At 31.1% G+C, this 22,599-nt stretch overlaps 1 protein-coding gene across 3 annotated transcripts; it reads left to right on the forward strand.

Moving 5' to 3' along the window:
- The first annotated feature begins 1,853 nt into the window (after positions 1 to 1,853).
- Positions 1,854 to 22,435, forward strand: LOC137928818 (insulin-like growth factor I). 3 transcript variants are annotated; one of them, XM_068771803.1, is made up of 5 exons: positions 1,854 to 2,021; positions 11,625 to 11,795; positions 16,554 to 16,671; positions 18,758 to 18,899; positions 21,109 to 22,435. In XM_068771803.1, the coding sequence occupies exons 2-5, from the start codon at positions 11,633 to 11,635 to the stop codon at positions 21,241 to 21,243; spliced, it is 558 nt and encodes a 185-aa protein (XP_068627904.1). In that variant the 5' UTR covers positions 1,854 to 2,021; positions 11,625 to 11,632; the 3' UTR covers positions 21,244 to 22,435. The 3 variants fall into 3 exon arrangements, with proteins under 3 accessions (XP_068627904.1, XP_068627905.1, XP_068627906.1); XM_068771804.1 differs by having other exon boundaries at positions 18,758 to 18,866; XM_068771805.1 differs by having other exon boundaries at positions 18,758 to 18,922; positions 21,109 to 21,198.
- The last annotated feature ends 164 nt before the right edge of the window (positions 22,436 to 22,599 follow it).

Below are 22,599 nucleotides of genomic sequence, written 5' to 3' on the forward strand. Positions count from 1 at the left end.
TCCCATAAAAAATCTATAGGGAGGCCTATACCCAACAGTGGACCTCCTGTGCCTGAAATGATGATAGTGATAATTTAACTAATTTAAGAGTTCGGTTGCTGTTTTACCTCCGCATTATACCGGCAACTGCTTTTTTGGTTATGTTAACCAGCTCAGCAGTGGCAAGCTCCATAAAATAATAAACAGTGGCAGGTAATTAATAATCAGAAAATTGAAGTTGTCCCCAATAGAAGTTTAATAAGTTGTCCCCACCGGCTAACATCAAGGTATCATGGGCGTAAAAGACAACGATCACGCCAGCGAGAAAACTTATACGCAAATCCAAATCGGAGGCGAGGTAGGTTAGTTACGACTGTCACTCAGAACAGGCTCGCCACAGTTCCGTCCGTTAAAAACTAAAATAACCTAAACAAGCTAGCGGATTGCCAAGTTCAAATGATACCTATTCTGCGCGATATTATGATTCTGCGAAATATACCAGTCTACAGACTAACATGATGCTGCTGGGGTCATAGAGTTCTGGAGTAAAGGCCAGTCAGATTTATTTTCTAAGGACTCGGATTACTCGAGCTAAAATCCAACATGAATATTAGCTACATTCGTTTAACGTTATAGCACTTAGCGTCGTCTAGGTTTTGGTAGGTGAAAATTAGGCTCGCTAATTTAAGTTTTTTTGTTAAATTATTATGAGGCTATGTATTCGATACATAATCTTATGTATCATCATCATATATCTACCCAAAGAAACTTTAAATGGTCAACCTAGATGTAAACAGGCGTTGGTAGTGTTAAAATTAATAAGAATATTCATGTTACTAAAGAAGTATTCTTTTATTGTTTCGTGTGATTCATATAAATTCAAAAGTGGATAAGATAAATAGTATGTTTTTATCTATAAAAATCGATACCCGTTAAAGATTTTTAAAGTGGCCCTACACATAATAAAAGGTTTATGTATTTGTATAATAGAGATGCCATCCAAAACTTTTTTTTTTTGTATAAAAGATGATTTCAGTATAGAAACTTTAAATGGACGAATGTAGAGCTCATTTGCTGGCAATTAATATATGACACACCCTATCCAAAAATGAATAGTTTTCCAAATAATAAATAACGTAATGATAATATAGTAATAAATATCGGTTTTTACAATTCAGATTAATACATATTATAATAAAATTATTGTTTACTACCAGCAAACTTTGCAGCCAAAAGTTATTTGTCTATGTCATTCTAATAAAAAAATTATGTATCATATTTTAGAGAGATCACTTTATACAGGATGGTTTTACTACTGCAGAATAGTTGTAAAAGCTTTAAAGCTTTTTGCTGACAAATGAACTATACAATCACCTTTTAAACTTTTACACTCATAGAAAAATTAAAAGCTCATATTAAAGCAAGATTCTACAACAAAGCATAGTATTATATATTATATTAAAGATTTTGTAGTAGATACACATGCGGGGGCTTAGCACCATGCTGATTCTCATGTTACAAGAAGACAATCTATGACAGAAAAAAATGTAAAATTGGGGTTGAAAGAGTTCCTATCGAGTTTCTTTCAATTATTCCGTGCCTGGCAGTAGACCATTCGTAAGAATAAATGTTTATTGCATAACCAATTACTCTGTATATGTATAATAAAATGGATTACTTATGTAGTTGTTTTATATTTCTGGCATCAGTATAATTTTCCACGAAAAGGAAAAACTTGAAGAGAACATACAAAGATGTAGAGTGTAGCGGCGAGTTGCGGGGCGGGCAGGTATGTTGCGGGGCGTTCCGCGCGCCGCCCACCGCTGTTATAAGCGTGTGCAAGCGCAGCGACCGCACAGCGTGACCAGCGCCGGAGAACGACGCTCTAGCGTGCGGTGCGACACGTCTGCGGCCGGTCCACTCCCGCGCATACAACTCCTCTACATTCTCTACTACGATACGAACCGCGAACATTGCTTACATCCCACGACGGTCGCGGTCGGAACAGCGGTACAAAACCACACAGCCCATCGTATACAAAGGTAAGTCAAATCTATTTTCATAATCCTTACATAAATCCATCATTACATTATTATATTAATTTTAGAGCGAAGCCTATGCCTTCTAGTAGACGCCTATCAACTGATATGATGATAATAACTCCTAATAAAATGATCTCGTACAATATAAAAAATATCATATTTACAATTGTCAAAACGAAATCATAATATTTAATTTAAAAAAAATATTTATTTATTATAAAGTGCACGCCAACAGCAATATAATTTAAGTGTAGTTTTTTAGAAAAGATTTTAATGGTGTATTAATTTGTAATGTTGTTTGCTTATTGTAGGCGTATACAACCCTGTTTTATGCTAACAAAAATGTCTTTTAGTTAAAAATAATAATTTGCTTGCTGCTTTAGCAAAAGTATATTTTTATTAATTTATTTTTCAATTGAATAATACACTTAAACTTTAATTAATACACATCATATACAGTTATTGAATTGACAGATTAAATATGTATTTAAGTTAAATTGCAAAATGCTGTAGAAAAACGAACACTACACAATATTTTAATAAGTATTTTTTTTTTTGAATAATACGCAAAATTTTCAAAATGTCAGGAAAAGATATAAAGAAGATATGAGGTATGGTTTTATAAGATAAATACGAGGGACGTGAATGAAAATATGCAACTTTCACATTTACATATGGTAAGTAATCTGCGGCCCGATAAACTCGTTAGCTTGTCTATCAGGTTTATAACTATTCTAACCTAATTAACCTCTGACTATTATTGGCAACTTTGTTTTTTATTTAGATTGTTAGCAACATTGGCCGAATTAATTATAGACATATACCAATTCCGTTTTTACCATGTTAAGTAATTTTAAATATATCAATTAAACGAAGCTGGCAAACGATAAGTTGATAAGTTTGGCTAAAACAAAACACTTATCGAAGCCGTTTAAGTTTTCGCAAACAAATCCGACCGTCGCGAAATTGATGAACTTTGCGAGGTCATCTTTTAAAGTGGGGTCGAAAGCGTTCAGTGCACGGCCAGTGGCATACGATCACCTGTGACCTTGTCTCGTGCCATCCGTTCATCCATAAATAACAAAGTGATACACTACATTTCTTTTAAATAACCATCTTATCATTGACAGATGAATGAAACATGATTAAGATTAATGAGCTATGAATAGACGTGGAATAAAGAATAAAAGACAAGATTGTGTACGTTTCAACAAATCCGACTGGAATGCGTTTTCTTATCTTTATCTTAAATGTTTACTATTAAAATGTTTAACAATGACTGTGGAGACAAGACGCAAAACAGTGTATCGGTCTTTGCTTCCGGCAAAATCATTTGTACCAAGTATGTCGTATCGACCAAATTTCAAAATCGTGATATTATTAAACACTAAAACAAATCGAATAAAAGCAAAAATAATAACACTTAATTTTTTTCCAAAATTCTAACCATCTCAAAGTAGATGTTTATTTTATAAAATGGAACTATATCCAATTTGCCATAATTAAAATGCCGAGAATGCGAGAATAATGCCACTGACAGGGCTTTCGCTCGTTACAAGTAAATCTGCTAAACGTAAACGTTTATTACTTACTATGTAAGATACGTGTTACAAGCTTTTCGCCATAAAAGTTTCTAGCTACAATGTGTTATCAATGATATACCAACAGAGATGCTTAACTTTTTACGTTAATATTGACGAAAGGTCTAGAATATTAAAGGAAATAAAATAACCAGACCTCCTGACACTATTATTATTGATACAACTAAAAAACTTTGTAACGGAGTTCGAAGAACCACATGGAGAGTAATATTGTCTCTTAATGTGAGTGTCGTCTGGCTCAGTGGTTCCCAAAGTGGAAGTAGCGAGTTTGTATTTTTTTAATCTTATTCGGTGTTACTAATAAAGTTTAAACTTACCTATGATTATTAACATACATCGTATTTATAAAGTGACACAAATAAATAAAAATAACTTATAACATTAAACTTTTTCTTTTATTGTTAATTATGAGATCTTGTTACGCAGATACCAGGTATGATTTTTAATTAAAATAAAACTATTACTTTGATAATTATAGTTATTTATTAACATTTTTCTATTATTGAGATTCTCAGTAACATTAAATAATTTTAGAGTGGCAAACAATGAAATTAAATATATCTTCATAACAGTAATTATTTGGTAACTTATCCAGCGTTTAAAATGAAACAAAATTTATAAGCGTGGCGAATCGGTAAACAAAATATTTTGTCTAATCGAAACGTGCTTCATAATATATTTACTATTCATTTTTATTATTTTATTAATATCGTGTCTGTTTACTTAATTAATCATATCTCTAGGTACTGTTCTAATTAATTTAAATCATTACATTTTACATATTCGTGGTCTTAAAATATTTTTAGTATTAAATATTTTGCAATAGAAAAAAAATTATAAAGACTTTTTTATATTCTTATCTTGTATAAATAATAGAGTTTATGTAAGAGATTTCAAATAAAAAGGTAATTTAATTTCCATGTTTACTAGTAATGCTTATAGCAACCTTACTCTTCAATATAAAAATAATCAACACTAAACAGTAGCACAACTGAAACCGAAATCTGTACAGATTTTTTAATTCAAAATCGCGTATGTTCACTAATTTAATTATCTTTTGCTGATCGTACGTAGACGCTACTTAAATACTAAATTATGGCACCTTTTAGTTTTTATTTTCTCTTATATGGAAATTTAAAAAATTCAAATTTTATATTAGTTTTTTTGAAACAGAGAAAAATACAAATAAATATACTAAACGCAATAAAGAATAAAGGAAATTGGATAGACATTTTAATTATGCTAGATCAGAATCAGTAAAATCATTTTTACACAAAGTTATTTTAAAATTGTGTAGAAAAGATGTACTGATTAGTAGCCGTGGGGAGATGGTGCAACTTATTTAGATGTTTCGGCCTCTCTGGCAAGTAGTGCCACTGACCGCCCGCAAAATATCAATTATGGTTCCCGTCTATACATTTGACCCTTCAAACTTTTAACTATAACTTTGTACCAATACCGTCAAATAACTGAGTAATCAATTTGGAAGCGTATTTTGATTTAATCAAGTATTATTAATATGAAAAATACTTATTATTAATTTAAGTAATTAATTTTTAATTTTATTGTTTATTCATTTTGCTATTACTCAAGTTTATCTGTTTTAATGACGAACTAAACTATTCCGCTGTAAAGCGTTAAAATATAACGCGACCAAAATATATTCTTAATAATAATAGTAATAAAGTTTATTTCACTCTCAGCGTATCCATGTGTAAATAAAAAAGGTTTAAATTCACAATATTTTTCTTTTACTGTTATGAAAGATAAAGATAAGAAAAATAGTTTCAATTGTGACATTTAGTCTACAGAATAATTCTGACGTGAAATACTAATCTCTAGCCAATCCAATTAATATTCTGCGTGATAAGTAAAAACGACAAAATTATTGCTAGTGATTTACTTTAAAAAAATGGTTATAAAATAATACATAAATATTGTTTTCCTATCATAAAACTTTTATATATGTTTTCGAGATATTACAAAATTAAGCGTTCAAAGATTGCTTTACATTAAAACAGCTTTGTTTTGCTACTGAATATAACTAATTTTTGTGATAAATATTTAACATAACGTAAGGTAAAATATTAGGTTATCCGTGAAGTTCGCGCAATTAGTTCGTTTCTATTACATATGGAAATTGTCCAATAGACAATTTTAACCTTAGTTTTTATTGCCGGTATATGATTTATCCGTATTTTTGTTCCGTTTATCGTATAGATATTCTCGATCGAAACTTCATTCGTGCTGAATGAACTCATGTGTTCTTAACTTTAAGGATTATCTGAGCAGCTATCCCCGTTTGCCTGTTTTATATAATTTTGAAATGAATATTACCTATCATTACACGACCTATCAAATATCTTTATAACATATTTGCTTTTGATCTATTCTTACATATAATGTACTTTATAGATGGTTTATGCTTGCACTTAACATTGTTGCATCTCGAAAGAATTTTAATAGCGCGGTCGCGACATAACACAAACCCGACGCATGCATTAATGTAATGCTCGACGATGTTAATAAGACATGCCTAGATAAAACGAGACGTGCAAGTCTTGTTGCTACGAGACGACTTGATTACTAAATTGCAAAAGGCACTCGTATGTAATAACAGTTCTCGGCAAAAGTCCATACATAATAGTACGGCAGAAGCGCGTTCAAATTTCGCATTAGACCACACATAAATCTTCTAACACTAGAACGTATAAGTAGGTAGCAAGGCTGAAGATCCAGCGAGCGAGAGATCCGTGTAATTATCCAATCGAGTGCACGAGCACCGGCTCGGAGCCCTCCGGAGTCCGTCACGCACGCGCCCCACATGTGACCGATTGACTGTCCAGTGACGACACACTACACTTACTCGGCACAATCTCCGATACTAATGTCCATGGCAACAAGAAACAGAGCAACCACATGGCCAATATGCAAAAGAAAAACCAGTTTAGCGCTTCTACAAAAAATAACAATCAAAAGGGTGATTGGTTATACTTGTAAAAGGTGTAAAAAGATGGATGTATAGCTAATTTGTCAATAAAAAGCTTTACATCTATTTCATTAACCTGAAATATAGAACATTTGCTTATTATTTCTATTAGAATGCGACAGGCCAATAATTTCTAGCAATAAAAAGTGTGCAGAAATAAACAGTAACCAATAATTAATTTTAATATCAATAAATTTTTCAAAGAATTTTTCGATATTTAACGAGTTTTCTTAGTATTCATTTATTTCACAACAACATTAAATTGAATTTTTTCAGAAACCATTGATTTTTGGATAGAGAGCAAATGTATAGTTCTATACATTCACTCCTTTAAATCTTTACACATACAACTTTTACCATCTTTGCATACGCAAAGAATTAATAAGCGTTTGTTAGACATTTAATTTTTTTATATTGTTTTATACAAACTTTACAGTTACTACACGAACAACTTTTTTTTACATCCAATCCCTTAAGAGACATCCAAACTACTTTCCATTGGCTAATTTCTTTGTTACATGGACACTCGAATTTTTGAATGCTCTAAAATAAATTAACTTTAATGAGGTCCTGAACTAATACTAGTACATCGCAAATATTTATGATAAAGTACCTCCTCCGTGTCCTAATAACTTAAGCCCGGCTTTACCTAACATGTCCACTAAATTAACCATTTAGTAAAATTAGTCAATCAAAAAATATAATATTTTTTTGTTTAATTAAAGTAGGGGAGTATCTTTTACATTTTCTTTATTAAAAGTAAAATAAAATACGAAAACTGTAGCATCGTAAAATATTCATAATCTTGTATGTAACTGTATTACATATATACTAAGCGAATCATTACTGCCATCTTGTTTATTAACTTTTTTATATCTTTTCTTCCCTCACAAATTGAACAAACGGATTGTATACAATCCGTTTGTATAATTTGTGAATAAAATATACTTAATTTACAATTTTTGTGACAATTAGTTTAGCTTGTGGAGAACTTGGAAATCAAACTAGCTCAAAATACTATACCTTTCTTAATCTAAAGCTTGAAAGTGGACAAAAAGTTAATAAACTAATTTTGAGTAAGGAACTTTTATACCATACACGAATAAAACAAAAATTGATTTTATGAAAAACGGAACACCGATAAGGTAGAGTCGCAGTTATTACGATGTACCGCCGCGGTCACGTGTCAATGAAGGTTAAAAAATACTGTTTTTTTATGTATTAAAAACATCAACAATGCAACTTATTTATATCTTGCTACTCATTTACAGACATCCATAACTAACATTAATAAAATTTTAAAATAAGTGGTTCATATACAATCTGTAAGACTATTAAGTCAATGTCTTGTTATTGCATTACATTTATAAGACGGTCAAAATAACATAATGCTTTGTTTGCTTTACATACCATAAGCAGAGCAAACGCACATTAAAATGAATGTGGCTTAAACAAAAAATGTCAGCCTTTTCATTGGGTAAAAATGATTTAATATAAGCCGTAACATATGTTCGTTTTATAAAAATGCTATTTAAATGTCCTGGGTTCTACAACGTAGATCTGCAAAGATATCCCGTAAACGATAGTTTATTAAGGACTATGTATTAATGGGTATCAAATGATATTGACGCTGTAAAGACTAGACCTTAAGAGAGAACGCGGGAACGGATAAAAAAGCGGTTACCCTCTGTTTATCCTGTAATTTTTATAAAGTTAAACATCATAAAAAGAAGTAATTGTTTCACAAAAATTTAACGCAGACTTTAGTGTCCATTACGTAGTTAGAATTCGAGTTCCATATTCTAGCCTAACTATTTTTGCAGATTGGAAAACCAGCGCTGATTACATAAACGTACCGTTCTTACTAACGCTTCGAGATCTTTCTTAATCATTAGGAAATAAACAGGGGATATTCTAACAACGCTTCGTACCTGCACGGGTACAAACAATCTGATAACAAAATATACATATTTTGTTATTCTGTTACATACACATTTAAAAAAGGAAGCTTTTACTGAACTTGTCTGAATTTGAACACATATTTTTTTTTTAAAAATTGGATATTGTGGTGTTTATGTTCATGAAAAAACTTGTGTCCTGCGTAGTTGTACAATTATCCTTGTTATGTTCCTGCAGCTGAGACAAGGCAAGGTAATATATAAATAAATGCATTACAAAAGACTTAAATGGATACAACAATACATTTAGGTATGAAGTATAATATATTATTATATATATTATACGCAAACAATTACAATCTTTTGCCACGCAGTTTATATTGCAACAACAAGATTATATCCAAATGTGAATACATTATTATTTTGTAAGTGGAAATTTATTAAAGCAATGAGTTGTTGTTCTTTGACTGTTACCGTTAATTGAAAACATGTTTTGAAAGCTAAATTTTAACGTAATTGGTGTCTAAAATTGTTAATTTTTTGAACAAGTAACGTTAAACATTGTACACAAAGAAGTATAAAACAAATATATAGTCATAACCAAAGTCCATTTGCAGAGAGTAAGTGCAAAGAGCACTGTAGTGTCGCCGCAAATGCATTGCGTCTGTTACTCTTTCGTAATCTGTTCGCCCTCCCTCGGAGTGTCCCGTCAACGCCCTCGCAATCAACTCAAGTGCGGCCTTCCGTTTACTATCCTTTACACTATCACCGCCGCACAAGCACGGCTCCAGTCCCTTCACAGCCTGTCCCTTCACATTCGATAGCAATTGTTTAACGTCAATTTTATATTTTAACGACGACTATGTTCTAGATTTAAAATCAAAGTTTTGCTTCAAAAACATCGCTATGTATTATAAAAAAAGCACGTTCATTAAATACGTATGTTTTCATCTTACAGCAAATCTAAAATGATTTAGTTGACTGACCTTGACTATTCTTGGAATAATACTTAAGAAAAGGAAGAAGCTGATTTGTATTTTTATGAATGAAGAGAGGAAGGTGAAGTCATCTGTGTACGCTTAGTCGTTTAGTCGCTATAATTTTTTTTTGGCAAAGCGGCTTTTTGTAATTATATATAAGAAAGTAATTATTTTCCTTCCAAATTAAATATACTTAATTTATACGTACATATGCTCTGTATAACCAAAGCTTTTAGTATAATATTATTAACAAAACGTAATGAAAACTTTAAACGTTCAAAAAATGCAAGCGACCATAATTTTTAAAATCATAAAACACGCTCAAAGTAATGTTTATTAGTTTGGATAAAATAAATGAAAAAATTATATTACAGTTATGTGAAATACAGAGGTAAACACTTGCGAAAGTTTTGCCAATACTGGGAGTATTTTCTTTCGTATATTGTTTTTTTAGACAATAGTTGTTTATTTTTTTTTTGGAAATACTTTAATCAAATCAGTATTAGGTTTGGACTCCTGAGGAGAAAACTAAATACTCATCGCGTTTTATATCTTCTACCAGGAACATTTCATTAACTGTTAATAATTCATTACTAATTATACGCATAACATCTTATTTAAAACAAAACAAGAATTACGAATATGTAAGTAAAATTGTTACATAGCACAAAAAAATGTAAATTCTCTTCGATTTTTTTCGAACGAACTACATTATAATTCAAAAAAGTCCTGTCATATCGTTTATACCAATTTTCTGCTGATAAGTATGAATATTTTTATTTTAAGTAATATTCAAATGGGAATGAGGTTTATGCACGAAATTAACGTATTGTTTAGGCCTTTGAAGTGAACCAACGATATCATGACAGAAATATATTTTGCAAACGCTTCATAATATCATGCAAATGGAATCTAAATTTTTATCTCAAGTGTACACAATCATTTTGTACCGAACATTTAGTTCTACGACAGCAATATTCTTAATACTGTTATTGATGTCGTGGCTGTCGAGATTAAATGGTTTACAAAATATACGAATATACTTTAAAATTTTCGACTGCAACAATAACGGCGGATCGAAACTTTACCCGACAACAAAACTAAAAAAAAAATTTGCAATAACCATGTATTAATTTTATAATACCCTTCTTATATTATTTTTAAACCGCATTATGTAGTTCTTTATTTTTGCAATTTTTTTAATTTGTTGATTCAAATTTCAAAATGCAAAAATGATTAAAGTTTCAAGAAAAGGGAAACTTTTTTTAGTAACTATTTTTTGTCTGATTAACGGCCTTTTCAGTCATTGATTTTTGGATAACATGTGCCACACATTCATTGACAGTATTAAATAAACAATACATTCACTCCTTAAAAACTTTTACATTAATAACCAAAATCCCGCCACGTTATAATGGCTTCTGTATAGGAAATCGTATCAAGATATATCTATGATTTCACTAACTACAACGCCTAAGATCTATGCTAACTATAACCAGGGCCATAATCAGAGTTTTTAGAAAAGACGATTTACTTCTTTCTATATACTGTCAAACTGAAAAACGTACAATGTAAAGCAAACTGTATAGTTCAATGTATTCTTATCAATTTTACAATAAAACCAAAATCATTTCAATGATTTGCCCAAATTTTTATAAAACAAAATTGGATACTGTTTTATTTCTTTACTTAAAAAAATGCATTTCACCGTATAAAATTACCATACTTAGGAAATGAAAAGTATCAGTATCAGATTACAAAGGGCGTTACTTGTATCGTATTACATCTGCCCTACGCTATAAAAGCATAGGCTTCGCAATCTACGTGCAGTCACAACTTCGTCTTCTTTACTGTCGTTTAAAAATAAACTCTTGCTAGATATAATTTTGCGGTATGTCTGTTTATCGAAACATATTATACATACCATAATCAATCACTAGGAAATATTTATTATTCGCTTCTATGACGTGCGAAATCCACTATATTTAAATTACTAACTAAAATAAAGTCATTTTCAATAATAATCTCATACCATTATAATCTTGTTTAAATTTATCATCTATTTTAGTTCAAAATACTGTCAATACTATGAACATTAAAGAAGAAAATCTAAAATGTGAATATAATTGTTTCAGATAGAAAGATGTTAGTGTCAAAGGCAGTGCAGTTAACGGTTCTAGCAGCGGCGATGCTTTGGGTTTCGCGGGCGGACGCGGCCCCAGTAAAGCTTTGTGGAAGAAATCTAGGCGAAGCCATGAGCAGAATCTGCCACAAGTACAATAGCCCCTCCTGGGATGTTCCTACTGGTAAGAATTAAGATTTCTTACATCCATAAATAACTACTCCAATTATGACAATAGCATTCGACCAAGTCGCAATCTGGTCCTCTCGGACACCCTTATGTTAGAATGCTAAGCGGGTAATATCGTCTAGTGACTACCCGAGCCTAAGGTCCCCTTGTAGTGGGCCTTGAGCCTACTTACCCCATGGAGCATACCCCCAAGTAATCTAAAAGTAGGGCGGTCTCCCAATCCAGTGAATTAGCATCATCCACTGCATGCTAATATTTCATTGAATGGGGAGGCCGCTGAACCGAGCCAAGCTTCGCTACTTCCTAACAGGCCTTATGTTAAACGCCTTCCTCGCCCTGCCGCCTCAAACCCGGGATACCTGCAAATACCATTTGGGCAGCAATGAGAGTCCGGTCATTAAAAAATATAGATTAATAAGTCCATGCAAAATATTGGGAAAGTATTCAAGGTGATTGGTATAAAAGCTTTAAAGGAATGAAAGTATGTCATTTGCTGCCAATCAACTTATGGTACAGCCTATACAAAAATAATGGCCACAGAAATAATAAATAACATAATGCGTAAAAAGCGTTTTTCAAAATCGGAATACTGTATATTAAAATTGATTACTGTCCTTGCTGACTTTGTACTAACATAAGTTATTGGCCTGTCGCAATCCAATAGAGAGAATGTTTAATACAACATATTTCAGAGTGACCACTTTATGCAAAGGAATTGGAGATTTTTGATGACAATTGAGCTGTACATTTAAAGCTTTTAGGACTATAACCACTCCACGCCCTGACATTATTACCTTAACGTACATAAGTGTACACTGTCAATATTTCCAAGTGGATAATGGTGTTAATAAAGTTAAATATTTGTACCTTAATAAAAGTATTTATATATTTACCTCTTTTTGTATTTTACGTGATATCAGGTCAAGCCAGTTTCATACGAGTTTATCACATACACATTGCACATAATTGTTTAATGTTTTCGATGTAAAAGACGCCCCGCTATAATCATATTTTTTTAATTAATTATCTGTAATTAATTATAACTCTTTTTACCTTATTTATCAATTGCGATTACGATAGTTTTCGCGAAAGTGCTAGTCATTGACGGTCAGATAAGTAGTACTCGAGATATTTAAGAAGACAGCTTGTCGTTTGTCTACCTGCCCGCTCCTGTCACTCACGTACTTCTAGAGGCTACTAGTTCATGCGCGCACATTATACCATAAAAATAGTAGTAAGTTGAAAACTTAAGATTCGAAGAAAGATTAAAGAAAAATAGTGAGGAGATATCTATTCCAAGTGGTCGTGTAGGCGGATACTCCCAAAGTATTTATTTCTGCTGCCAAACAATAGGTAGCAAGTATTGTTGACAGTATTTTGAGGTAGTGAAATTATTAAAGTAGTGGGACATATATGATTGAAACAGTGACCGGGCAGCTTCTTGTAACATACAATAAAAAAATTCCAGACATTCTTACGAACGTTTCATTTAATTTATTTTATATGTGTAGGTAAGTACTCTTACAATAAAAAAAATATTAATGGTATGGAAATGGAACATTTTTTTTTCATTTTCTGCCACACTCCTGCATTTTAACAATATTGACCTTGGTTGACAATGACTAAGATATCATAAATTTTATTAATATTTATAGGGAATTATAATCATGTTCGGATTGACTGCAATTAAACTATTATCACTGGACTGCTATTATATTCAGAAAATCTAACTGCCAACATCCGCCTAACGACTAATGTTATCATAATAGCGAATAAGAAGGTTAAATCTAGTTTGTTTATGAGAATATGAGTCTAATAAAAAACATTTTATCACTTAACATGTTGTAGTATATTTAATTTCGTTTATGATAGTATACGATTACATAAACAGAAATTTATTATAGTTGAATAGTTCATTGTTGTATAATAGGTCTCCATTTGTTTATAGTTTGGAATTAAAAGTAAATTAAAAAAAGTTTCCAAACAAACCTACTTAGCTAATCATTTAGTCGTATGTATACTCCTCCTAAATATTACTTATGCGTCGACCAATTTAGTTAAATAGCTCATGCTATGTAGCTAATATTTAAAAAACATTTTTCGTTCTTTCTTTGTAAAATTAATATTTTACGAAGAAAGTACAAAAAATATATTTATTATTATATCGTTTAATTACTTTCTTGTAAATTGCACTTCATTTCATTTTCCCTTTTTTTTCTTCTTTTTTTAAATCTAGCTTTAAATTTTAACATATAGGTTAAATTTTAAGTGTATTTATAAATTCATATTGATTCTCATTGATCGCAACTCAGAATCTTTTAATAATAAAATATTTTTTACAGATAATTAATTTTTGTAGTTATTACAAGAAAAAATTAACTTAAGCAATGAGAATGTAGGAATAAACGGACTAGAGAAAAAATAATACTCAAAGAGGTTTATTTTTCCTACGATATATGTATTGCTTTTAATATTTATGGTTTAATTTTACATTCTTTCTTTTTTAACTTGGCCACGGTTTGACTAAATATGTTTTCTAAAATATAAAAAAATAAAATACTTTCACTATACAATTACATTATGATTACTTAGTTATTTAAATATTTTTACTGTCGTATAATTAATTAATATTTACTTAAGAGAGCATTAAATCAAAAATTTCAAGAATAATTTCGCACAAATCATATTGTCATTATACATGCCCTTAGTTTAAAAAGTCGGTTTCGCCAAAGCATCTAACCGTGCTGCATTACGAATTGGAATGTATCAAATAAGAGCAAACACTTCGCCTCAGTTGCGATGCAACGTACGACACGGTCCTAACGTAAAAATATACTCAAATAATTCCCACGTACAGTATTAAGACTAACCGCGCAGAAGACTTAAATAATATTTATAAGATAAAGCATATCATATTAAATCCGCTCTACTTATCTGCTCATAACAATCTACATTTATACTTCATGCTTTAATATTGTAAAAATGTTCATATATTTAAATTATATACAAGACACTTCACTCAATATATACATTCCTAGTACGTTTTTATCTCAACATTCAGCGACCTCTTGAGTGTTTACATCTAATGATCACAGGAAAACAGGCGGCCACTTAGGTACATGTCCTCTTATTTAATATGACCCCATATTCAGACCTTATCGCTACATCACGAAACTATTCCGTGACATGTGATGTTTGAAGGTCGTTGTTTTTTTATAAATAAGCAAAAGAAAACGAAGAGTGATTGTTAACTACAGGTGTTACGAATATTTTTAAACACAGTATTTTGTATCTGTATTTTTATCAGTTGTCCAAAAATCTAAAATCTTTCATAAAGCCTACCGAATTAAATAAACTTGCAAATATGTTAATGTTTTAATTGAACTCAAATTAAATTGATACATACTGGAGATAATTCGAAATGATATTGTATGATTTTTTGTATTTTCAAGTTAAACAACTAGGATAGACAACTGAATCTTTATAACTGTACCATAAAGTAGTGCGTTCAAAAATAATGTAAATGATACATTACAATGTAATGTATAATTCCCATTATCTAGAAAAATAAAACTTAGTTCTCTATGTGTAAGCCACAAGAGGTAAAAGAATGGCCGTCACAATAGCCCAGTGAATTCATAAACTCCAGTGCACTTCATACCGATATTCAATACAGTGTAATCTGAAGACAGAAATAGATATTTCAGTGGTGAAAGGATTTATTGGGCCTATAAGATTTAGTGCGCTCCACTTTAAAGGCACTGTCTCTAGAAAAATTCGTCAATAAGATTATTGGGCTTTTTGTTCGTACTACTAAATTTCAAAGTAACACGCGTGAAGACGGTGTAATATTGTGTATTATAAAATCTTGTGTTGTACCTCAGTTCTTAGTATTAACAACTGTCGGTGTCTGTTCTATTCCTAACGTTTCTTTCTGTTGAAAAAAATCGTACCATATTGATATGTTACAAAAAATATACCCAGGTTTTGAAAATTATATCTATAGTATTACTGAAATATGTATGTAATTTATATGTAACCAATCTCCTATTCACACAAAAAAATGGTTACCAATATTAGTTTAATAATGAATAGCTATAATTCCACTATCTTAAAATTACAATTTGCATGCTCTAGTCAGTATCTTGTCTTCTAACAAATACAATTAACTTCTTATAAGTGGAATGATAAGCTGGCAGACTTCCATAAAGGAAACATTGTCAAAGAGCGGTGCTAAGGGCCTGTTAATTACTTTTACGTACAACGCCTTAATTAACTTTAGTGGCTTATTGTTACATATTATATTAACGAAAAAATACAATAAGTGAAATCTAATTACAAACTAACTGGAACCTATTTATCGATGTCCTATTTTCTTCATAGTAACATAACCCGATAAACGTTTTGTAAATGTGACGTCTAACAAAATTTTAAAAAATGAATCATATTTCGTCGAAAAAATAGATTGGTCGTTATTTATCTAGAACACTACATTGCTATTGATGATCTATGATACATTTTTGGATATAAAATTTCAAATTTATTTTTTGTCTATTAACACAACTGAAGTTGATTTAGTTTTGTAATGAGGCATACTTATTTTTTAAAGTATAAAAAAGAGAATTTATATTGATATTTACTCGATATCCTTTAAAAATTCGCATCTTTAATAAAATATCTTAATCAAAAAGGCATTAAGAGCTGGACAGTTAGTAACAGAGTAAAAATAAAAGCAAATGCACTTATTTTGCAGTGGTCGAGCAACCAGCAGCGGTGGTCCGGCGGAGACGGCAAACCGGTATCGCAGACGAGTGTTGTACATATGGATGCAATTACGATCAGCTCAGCGAGTACTGTGCAATTAGCGCCAAGTAAGAGAACACTATTATTTTCTATGCCATGCTAAATATAGCAAATACATAGCGAACGCTTTCACTTGTATTCAAGACAATAAATCCTTATTTACATTTTATTTATTTACACTACTAATACAACGAAAAACTTAATACCCAATTTTGTATCATAAAGGCGGTTTAAGCAGTACGGAGGTAAAATAATAAGGGTACATAAAATAAGTAAATATCATAAAATAGAAGTAAGGTCAAAGTGAAAAGGAAGAAAAAAATGTAGAGTAAAAAAAACTTAAGATAAACCTATTATGACTACTACTAACTATAATGATAATTTTACGTAAAGAAAAAAGAAAGTCCTTATTAAATCATTTTTATAATGTTTGTGCCGCAACTATTATTTTCAATTTGTCGTAAACAGTTAAAAAAATCACTGATAAATTCTTAACGCAACTGGGATAGCGGCCAAAGGTTAACCTTAAAGAAGCTGTGTTCCATAAAGATAGGCAGTTGTAAACACCGGCTAAGAATAAAAAAAAAATTCTATTGTTTGATAAGAGCCAAGCAGATTTGGCACAAAAATAATATTACTTTATATGAAAATAGTCAAACAGCTACATCTCATAAAACTTCGACTAAATGAAGAATAGAAATATAAAGTACATCGAAGACTAAGGTTGTGTTCACGCTCGTGGGTACAAATAAATATTATATATATTTATAACTAGCAGCAAGGAGTGTCATTATGTCTGGAGGTCGCAGAGGTCACTTAACTGTATGATCATCTATAATTCTTTTCTATTTATAAATGTATTCAGACATAAGATCGAACCTTGGTGGGCATATCATAACGATGTCAAAGCAAATGTATAACATTGATTAAATCTAAGTAAAAGCATTATTTATAGCTTACTCAGAAATTATTAATATCATAGAGAGTTCAATCCGCCACTCCAACCCGAAGAGGATTTATGGTTTCGGATTTTAGCAACAAGAATGTTTCCTTCATAACTATGGCCAAGTGGAATTTTAATATTACAACTATACATGATGATCGGTTTTAGGAGTAATATCTATAAAATCTTTAAAAAAGACATTTGCTGTCAATTCATGAATTATATACTGTATCCAAAAATCATTTGTTTCAGAAATAATACCGTAAGAATATTTTCATATGTCGCATATCAATAGAATTTAAAAGAAATAGGCGTAAAAGCTGAACCTTTTACACTTATAACCAATCGCCCTGTATAATGTAATATTATTTCTATTTAACTATGTGTTTATTAATAATTAGATAAGAATAAGTGTGTTTTTTACCATATATATCTATCAGTCACTTCTCCCACCTGCCTGGTTTTTTATTGTGAAATATCACAGTTCAGCAATAAGAAGAAATACACTTTTTTACATATTTTTTTTTATTCTGACGCGAATCCTTACGAATCCATATCCTATTCACGTTTTAATTAAAATTTGATGCAAAATGCAATTGGGGACGAACGAATTTCTTTAAACGGAATAGTTTTGACATCCGCATGTCTCACGTATCTACTGATGACATGTTTGGTCCAGTCTGTCATAAACGTGTACACTCGTGCACTAAGTAGCGAGGAAAAGTTACAAAATAATTTTTATTTCTAATTTCATTTTTTATGTTTTGTACTTATTGATGCCTTGAGTTTTAATTGTACTTTAATTTTATTTATTTTTTATTATAATAAAGATGCATTGTTTTATAGATGTTATATGAATTTCATTATCAGTCTTTTCATCTTACACAATTATTAAATTTGCAAAACTTACCCTTAAATTTTTTTTGCACATTTTTTTGATGAATCTATGTACCGTGTAAAAAAAGAATTGGGTGTATCAATGGCTTTACTTTTCGAAAGTGCTTAGCAAAACCTCCCAATCCGGTGAAACTGAAGTATATAGAGGCCCGAGCCGTGGTTCCCTTCGAGCTTCGCTACTTTAAAAGAGGTATTAGGCTAAGCGCCCTTTGTGCCCTGCCTTGCACCAAAAATATCCGCAAAAGCCATGTAAGCCAGATTAAAAAAATCTAAATGTTATATATTTGCTTCATTGATGTTTTTCATAATTATAGTTCGGAATCGCTGGACTTTATGGAGTCGCATTTGATCGAAGACCGGTCGGCGGAGACAGGGGTGTCAGGGGGGGCGAGCGGCGCGGCAGCGGCGGTGGCGCCGGCGGCGGTAGGCAGCGATGCGTTGGCGGGGCCGCGCGAGGTGGGGCGCGCTCGGAGTCGCGGGTACGGGCGCGCGGGCTGGCGCCGCCGCTGTCGGTGCCGCGGCCGACGCTCGCGACGGCGGCGCCCGACCCTAATGGGTAACATGGTGTGTCTGACCTATACCGCCATCTTGTTCTCTAAAATTCTCGCTAGTATAACTTTGACATCTCTATACACGACGACACAATTTTTTTAGGTCACAGCCTTTCAAAAATCAACTAGCCTCGTCAGTATCGAAGTCGGGTCGTGTATCACAACAGTCTTATGCCTTCGATTATTCTTAATAGAAGCATTGCTGGAATTTCTTAGATGTATATAATATGTGGATATTCCAGCGCTAACGCTTTACGAAGTGGTAGTAATGTTAGCCGGGTAATACCAACTGACCAAGTCTAGGTTCGGCCCTCTCGTGCGCCCGTGAGTCGAATTGCTACACGGGTATTAGTACGATAAGTGATAGCAAAGCGGAACCAAACAGTCACTTCATGGAACATTCGCGGAAGCGATCTAAGAGCTCAACGTCATCTCAATCCATTGAAACAGTAATGTATAGTGATTCGAGCCTAGACTCCTCAGGGAGCCCTTGACCTTTGCTACCTTAAAAGAGATTTAGGCTAAGCGCCCTCTGCGCCCTACCCCTCGAACTCACGTAATGCACAAATGCCACTTGGGCATCAAGGCTACAAGAGTTTTGTAATAATATTTATTAAAAATTAATACATGTTTTTTTTATTTGGCGCCTAGAACGCGCCTCTTTATTTGGCGATACTTACCTTAAGGATTAATAGGATAAAATTAAGTTACTGTAAAAACTAACTAAAGTGGATCGCAATTACCGTTTTAATTTAATTAATTTCGTCATTTTTGTTTATTTATAAGTCACATAACTTCAATGTAAAAAAATTATAAATTCTATTTCTTGATTTATTTTTTCATTAATTTTTTAATTTCTTTAATTATCTATTTATTCAATAAGCAAACATGCCATTTTATATATTTAGAAACATAAGATAGTATTATAACACGTCATTTGAGTTTTTACTCATTACACACATTCAAAATCAGTGTCTTACAATTTTAGTTTTATTAGCGAGAATTAAAATATTTAATTAATTAAAAAATAAAAAAGGTATCTTAAAAGGTTATATTTCAAAATTGGAATATTATTTAGACCAAATATTTATATAATAATTAGATATTGAGAGAACAAGAGCGTGGTGACTAATCCTCATACTAATGCTTTTGCATGTATACTAAATTGTATCACGTAACTTTATCGTTCATTTTGCATGCCAAGATTTTATGATAATCCATCAAAACAAATAACATTTCATTTTATCATTTTAGTTATATCATATATCCGATTAGGTGTTATTATTGTACTGCGAATGTTTTGTCCTACAGGAAAATATAAAAGTAATTAGTATGCATATGTTCATCAGCAGGGTTTTTAAGCTTTCCGAACCGAAATCATTTACAACATATTATCCAAAATGTTGATATCATTTGTAGCATGAAATAAGTTATATAATTGCAATGGATTTCTGAAATGCGGTGCATGATTATAAAATATTCTACATAATATATGAATAATTTGAAAATAATTTTAATACGTTTATACAAAAACGTTTAAGGGTTAATTTCGTCCAAATGCTGCAAATATATATTAAAATACGGAAAAATTCGCAACCATGCCTTCCATATTCAACTCTCCAAATATAAAATTTTCTTTACATAATTTTTCAAAATATTTAAAATAAATTTGATTTGTTGTAATACTAGTTTGATTGTTTGTTTTAAATTTAATTAAAAGTTAATAGACAGGCTTCATTAGCGAATTTTGGCTGAAAGATATTAATTTTTGAAATACTTATTACTAAATTTAATTTTTTTTTTCTAATTATTAATTTCTTTTGCTTGAGGTCAAAAAAATTACACGAATTTTTTAATCACCTTTACTCTTAACCAAAGTTAATTCTTGAGTTGTATCTTTTTCGTTATGTCTTTTTTAATTTTTGAAAATACTACCTAAAATATAGTTCTTTCGAAATATTTTAATTAAAATTTCAAAGCGTGACTTTATCTTTCTTCACGACTCGAACACGAAGACGCTTGATACAAACTTGGTTTATAACACTAAAAATGAATTACCTGTGCTAATTGTTTGATTAAAATGTAGATAACATTATTGATCTTTCTCTTTTTAGGACATCATAAAAAGTGCAGCGCGCGCTGCGCCCGTGGTGGGCACCGTGTCGCCCTTGCTAACTTGGGGCAGAACTCTCAACACTGACTTGCCCACCGTTGATAACGACCGGTATGCATATGTTATATATGCATAATTAAAATCTTGACTATAATTAGAAACCTGCTTTGGGAAAGGTTTTCTTATATCCTGCAAATAATTGTTTTCATTTGTAATTGACTCCGTACGGTAGTGACAACATAATTTTTAATTGTAAAAATTGAAACCGATTACTTGTTATGAAAATTGATTTGATTATTAAAATACTCAATTATGAATGAGTTGAGTGGACGTATTGTACTGGGTGATACAATGTTTTGCAAATTATATGCTTTGTATATTTAAAAATTGTATAAGCTGAAACTTTATGCTCGATGTGAGACTTGTGACAAGATTATACGACAGCTAGTCAGTTGAAAGCAGAGAAAATATTATTAAATATAAACCCTTATCATAACTTTATTACTACGTTATATCGAATTCCGGGCCAATATTTTTTTTTAATTAATTTCATACAAAACAGATAAAAAATACCAGTTCCATAAAACTTGTTCCACTGTCACATTTTTAAAGATGCCGTCAATCATAGTACAAAATTGTTGTTAGATATATGTAGATCGTGTTGCTGACATCATTCTCATTTATTATATTTATGTTTAACATGTTCTTCATCTTCATTTCTATTTTATATTTACGTACAATAAGGCACAAGATCTAATTTTATTTTTGTTAACAACTTCATATTGTGTACGTGAATTTAAAACAGTTAAATTTTACTACTCGTATATGACACGATTGTTACAGGAACTTGAATAAGACTAAATTATAAACTATAACAATAATGCGTTAACCTATCTGAAAATATTTTTTCCTCATTTTATACACATTAAGGTAATTAGGCTTACAAAGGTTTTCAGCAACGCATTATTACATAACCGACCAACATGGGTCTGTGGAAAAAAGTGAATAAATATTTTTTAAAACATAACTATAGCACAAACTAGCATATTTGTGTATTTTTCTGTAGAATATGTGTAATACTATGGAATTTGTTTGAACGCAGTCATTTAATGCAATTTTATATTACATGTATTGTTGCACTATGTAAAAAATAGCGCTTAATTTGACCATAATAGTTAGCATGTCTTAAGTTGTAAGTTCTTGTGTTATTATTACACCTACCACATAAGATTTAAAGATCTCTTAAGCATCTGTGATAAATCCAATTGATAAAAATAAAACATTAACTTATAAACTATTTAGTAATAACACAATTAGAATAAAGTGTTTCCTTGCCATATTAGAAACTTTGTTTTTAAGTTATTAAAGTAGGAAAAAGTGACTGAATTAATGGATGCTGTATTAAATCTTTCATTTCTTTCTATAGTTTTGTTTTCTTCTTCCTTATGTAATCCTCTTAGATTGTTGGTACATTAAAAAGCTTTGTATTTGA

This window comes from Battus philenor, unplaced genomic scaffold (genome assembly GCF_028537555.1).
Source record: "Battus philenor isolate CCGP_79_NKW_IND1 unplaced genomic scaffold, ilBatPhil1.0.hap1 SCAF_4, whole genome shotgun sequence".
Lineage (NCBI taxonomy): Eukaryota > Metazoa > Arthropoda > Insecta > Lepidoptera > Papilionidae > Battus > Battus philenor.